Source organism: Drosophila rhopaloa, unplaced genomic scaffold (assembly GCF_018152115.1).
Source record: "Drosophila rhopaloa isolate 14029-0021.01 unplaced genomic scaffold, ASM1815211v1 contig_115, whole genome shotgun sequence".
Classification (NCBI taxonomy): Eukaryota; Metazoa; Arthropoda; class Insecta; order Diptera; family Drosophilidae; genus Drosophila; species Drosophila rhopaloa.
In genome coordinates, this window is record NW_025334990.1 from 4,085,247 (window position 1) to 4,090,562 (window position 5,316).

Below are 5,316 nucleotides of genomic sequence, written 5' to 3' on the forward strand. Positions count from 1 at the left end.
ATTCAGGTGCAGGTAGTCCTGCCCTGTCCTGCCGCTACTCTCTTTATTTTCTCATTTCCTGGCCATCCTCAAGGATGTGCGCAGGTGTCAGGACCAGAGGTAAGGCCACTAAAAAAACCCGGGGTGTGCCTCTTTTTCTTTTGCTTAATTTTCGTTTTATGTTTTGACACCGTTTGGCAAAGTTTTCAACATCTCGTCCTGGCACTTACAAGTTTGCCTCTTGTTGCCGTTGACATTTTTATACGTCATCTGTCCTGTTGGAAGCTATTTCGCTCCCCACCTTTAAATGGCCCCATATCATTTCGGTGCTTCTTACATTTATATTTAATTTCAGTCTTTTTTTGTTGCGCCCTGAGATGGCGACATAAAGTTTTTGTTGCCTATAAAGGCAAGTGTCTTGGATTCGCTCAGCTTTCGTTTTTATTTTATTAGGACCATATAATCGCGTGGAAGGTGTGGAAGACAAATCTGGAAAGTGTGAAGAGATGGCCCACACTTTGATCAATATTTAATCGGCATCAAAGGGAACAATATCAAAGGAATTCCATTCCAACTGTGCTGCATACTTTCCGGTCTCATTTGTAATTCATAATTCACCCCGTCCATAACATATTTAACAAAATCGTTACACAATTGATTTAAATGGGATAAAATTGTTCGATAAATATGGGCAAAAAATTACAAATTAATTACAATTCATTTGATGCCTGCAGCCGCAAATGTGTGATTTATGTGCCCGCTGTGCATCAGAAATCACGTATACGCCACCATTTTGCCAATGCCTTTGGCCATTGCAATTGAACACATAATAAATATTTATGCAGACAGTTGCTTGTTTTTCTACACACACACACACACAGTGTAATTACACGAACGCACTCACACTTGGGCGGTGTTTGTGTTTGCCCAGATTATTAAAGTTATTTTCTTTGGCCCTCCCATTCCCGTTTCACCTGCCGGTGCTTGCTTTTCCTTGCCTTGGAACCTTTGTTTATGTTTACACACATGAATGTATAAATTACGATGCTTGGTTTTTGTAAACAAAATGAGTTTGCCTGCGGGCCGGCATCCCGATTCTGCCGTAAACCGCCCCTGCCCCCCGAATACTCCGTAACCTCCGCCCCTGGGCAAGCGGCTTCTGCCGTCGGCCACATTTAAATATTTGCGCACGGAATTATTTTCCCTGGCATAAAGTGTGGCCAGGTAGACATTTTACAAAGTCAAACAAAAGCTGCCACCACCACCTCAGTCACCTGCCAAGCTGTTAACCTCTGACCCCCTTCCCTTACACTCCGCCCAGTGGGTGGGCACTCGGTTTCTGTCCCCATTTCTAGCACCTTGCCATTCCCATTTCTCCGGCTTTCGTTGCCCCTGCCATTCGGTCATTGGGAATTTTAATTAAATTTAAATGAAGATTTATGTCATATTTCATTACAGGCTACGCGGTTCTGGTGACCTTCAATTATCCTTCGATTAAGCCACAATTGAACGCAGTAATATCGATTTCAGGGGAAACAAAGGCCACAAGTTTTTTATAATTATAAATAGACAATAACTTTATTCATTAATTAAAAGGTATTAACCCTTCATCCGTCCACGGTACACATGTATCTGCAACATACCTTTTCAATCACACTATTTTGTAAAACATATAAAAAAAGTGAAGTTTCTGTAATTAAACTTAATTGAACATGCATATTTTTGAAATTGTGGTTTGCTTTTACTCTGCCTGCTGTTTTGATAAATAATTGTCAATTTTTCACATTTGTTTCACATTATTTAAGTTTATGGGAATTCTTTTAAAAATAATTTAATTAAATTGTGTTATTAAATATACCTATAATGTTGTAGGATAATAAATTAAATTGTACACAGTTAATTTTTACATGTTGGATTTGTAAACTTCCATGTAAAAGATTTGCAACATCTTATGTTAGTTTTTTAAATGATTTAATATCATTAGAAATGTCCTAGTCATTCCTAGTGTTGCCAAGCCTAAAAAGCTATCGTTTTTAAAAACAACATTATATTTTTTCGCAATGAAGGATACAATTTCTTTTCTGTAATTATTAAGATTTAAGACTAATTTATTTTATATATTCGACTTCTGATACATTTCTTGTGTATAGGATAATCCTTAGAGTATTCAACAACTACGTTTAATACACTTTCTTCTCCTTTGCAGAAGGCGGTGGTCCTCCAGTCGGTGGAGTCTGCGATCCACTGTCCGACTCGAAGGGCAAGGCCCGCATCATGGGCCTTGGACGGATGATGATGAAGTGGCAGACGAGATTGTGGTCCACCACCAGAACGGCTCCGCTGTTGTCGAAGATGTTGCAGTAGTTCGGTGCCGAAAAGATGGTGACCAACTGGCGATCGGCGAAGAACTCGTACCCATCCTCGACCACCTGATGGGCGCGGACAATCAGGTTGAACTTGTACTGCAGCAGGAAGCCCTCCACAATGCCGGTGCCGAAAGTGAAGCTAACTCCACGATCGTTGGCCTCCCAGGTGCCGGTGGTCTCATCCGGATCCGACCAGAGCAGATCGCAGAGCAGGCCATCGCTGGGCACATCGGTGGGTCGATGCAGCCGACGGATGTCGTCCAGATTCTTCAGATCCGGACTCAGTCCGCCGTGAACGCAGAAGATGCGATCCGCCACGATGGCAGCCACCGGCATGCAGTCATAGCAATCCACAAAGGTGCGCCACAATTTCACACTGTACCGTCGCTTACACTCGTCGAAAAACCCGTACACCCGATTCACATCCGCCGATTCGTGATTGCCGCGCAGCAAAAAGAAGGTCTCCGGATAACGCAGCTTGTAGGTCAGCAGCAGGGTCAACGTTTCCACCGAGTACTGACCCCGATCCACGTAATCGCCGAGAAACAGGTAGTTGGAAGCCGGAGGGATACCGCACTGCTGGAAGATCCTCAAGAGGTCCCTGAACTGCCCGTGTAGGTCGCCGCAGATCTTCACCGGAGCACTCAGCTCCAGGAGCATCGGCTGGGATAGGAACAACTCCCGACTCGTACTGCATATGTATGCCAACGTGGACTCCGATAGATTGCCAGCCCTCCGGCTTCCAAGTGTCTGGTTCTTGAGCTGATTGATGATCGCGTCCAGGTGGGCCAGTCGGTTCTTCTCGTCCTTGTCCGCACTGCTCTTGGCGGCCTCCTTGCCGCTGGCCATCACGCTGGTCGGGCGGCGGGACATCGATTCCCTAACTCGGAGTTTTTTATGGAGTGTGGAATTTAAATATATTCGGCTGCGTTGAAACAATTGTTTATTTTCGTCTGGCAAGTTGCTAGTTAGAACTCATAAGTCAAGTAGTAAAAACCTGAAAGCATGGAATTTTTGTGTCTTGTGTTATTAAACCCAAAAAAGTTTTTTTTACCGAAATCATAAAATATAAAATAAATTTAAGGAGGAAGAAAATATTTATTTTATTTGTATATATAGTTACTTTTACTGCAAAAAAAAAATAAAATAAAAAAAAAAAAATTAGTTTCCAACCAAAAAATATACAAATCTACGCAAATAACCGAATTAAATTAAATCTTACAAGCTGCTTTTAATTTAGTCATTCAAAAACCAAGTAATGTTTTCATTGCGGTTCACTTGCCTTCGACGGTACTTCAGACCTCAATTATTTGTTTTTGTCTGGCAAGTTGCATGTAACAATTCATGAGTCAAGTATTAAGAAGCTATAAGCCTGGAATTTTTTGTGTCTTACTGAATTTATAAAACAAAAAAACGGTAAAGAGGAAGGAAATAATTATTTGATTTTTATTTATATTGTTCAATAAAGATGAAAAAATCGTTGTGTTATAGAAGAAATTAAAATATAACGAACGTATGAATTAGATAGTTATACATATCTCAAAAAATAATGAATAATAAATATAATCAATAAAGTTTAAATTGTTGTCTCACTACAAAATGTAATTAATTACACCAAAAACTCAATTAAAATAAATCTTGAAAGCTTCATTTGGTCTTAATTTCAAAGACCAAGTAACGTTTGATAGTAATTTCTTTATCGAGTAGTTTCAAGTAGTTAACTTGGATGGCTGCTGCGGCTCACTTGGCTTCAATCTGCACTTCAGTCCTCAATTGCTTTGGCTAAGACTTTTTACTCCATTTGCTGCAAACATTCCTTTCCGCGTCCTTATATCCTTAGTCCCTTTCGTTTCCCTTTTGGCCTTAGCTCTTGCCCCTTGACCATTTCAATTATCAGACACTTGGCATAAATTTGCCGAAAACAAAAAACATTCAAATGGACGCTCTCGATAACAGGGAAAAAGCGCCGCAAAGTCGCTTGTTTACTCGCTGTTGACCCTTGAACCGCGCTGGGGAACCACCCACTCGTCCCCCTTTTTTTTGTATTTGTTGGCCACGAATGCTGGACGCAGCTGCATTTTGGCTACTGGTAATCCCGGTTCAGAGAGCTTCCTGCACTTGTAATGCGGCTTAAAAGAGAGAACGAGGGGGTTGGGTTTTATGGTACCATTCTGGGCCATCTAGGGTTTTATATTCTGACTCAAAAAAAATCCTTTATCCCCAACCGCCCGTTTCACTCCGGTTTTTGGAGCGCATTTTGAATACGTTTTTGAATCAGTGTCGACGCTGTTTACTTTTTATGTCACTCTTTTTGGGACGCAACTCAGTTCGGGCCCAGCTTCTTGTGCCCTCGCCCCCTCGGGTTTTATGCGATTTGTGTACTTCCGGCTGTAGTGGCTCTGCCCGGAACTCATGTGTGTTTTACCACTCTTGCTACCAAAACCACTGGCAACTTTCAAGCCCCCAGTTCCATTGCGCCTCCCACAATGTATTTAATTGCAAGCGGCGCTCAAATAGGATTTGTGCATTGTTTTCTGTGGTGGATTTAATGCACGACCCTGGCAAAAACCCATCTCCTCCCACTTCGAAGGTTGTTTGCATTTTTTCCTCGGCTCCCATTCGGAATCTATTTTAATGTCAGTTTAATTCAATGCCCCAGCGGTTCCCTAATGCGCTGCGGGAGCTTAGGGGGGTTCCCTTGTGCGGCAAATGTAATTAAATTCTGGCCAAAGTGGGATTATCCCCTTCGTTCTTTTCGATATAGGTACTTAGGACATGTACGTATCTACATTTTACAATGCACATACATGTAATCCAGTTGCATGCTAAGGGATAGAATTTTTGGAGTGCACATTGCACTATCCGACCTTATAAATGCAGGTGTTTTCCAAAAACGTTGCTAGGATTAAATAGAATGTCGGCTTTGAAGATTTCATTCTTAATAGTCAAAATAGTAGGATGAATTTGTTAG

At 41.6% G+C, this 5,316-nt stretch overlaps 1 protein-coding gene across 1 annotated transcript; it reads right to left on the minus strand.

The window, feature by feature from the left end:
* Window positions 1–2,069: 2,069 nt before the first annotated feature.
* Window positions 2,070–3,280, minus strand: LOC108038106 (serine/threonine-protein phosphatase alpha-2 isoform). Its single transcript, XM_017114824.1, has one exon. It carries the CDS (start codon window positions 3,216–3,218, stop codon window positions 2,160–2,162), a length of 1,059 nt encoding a protein of 352 aa, XP_016970313.1. The 5' UTR covers window positions 3,219–3,280; the 3' UTR covers window positions 2,070–2,159.
* Window positions 3,281–5,316: the final 2,036 nt, after the last annotated feature.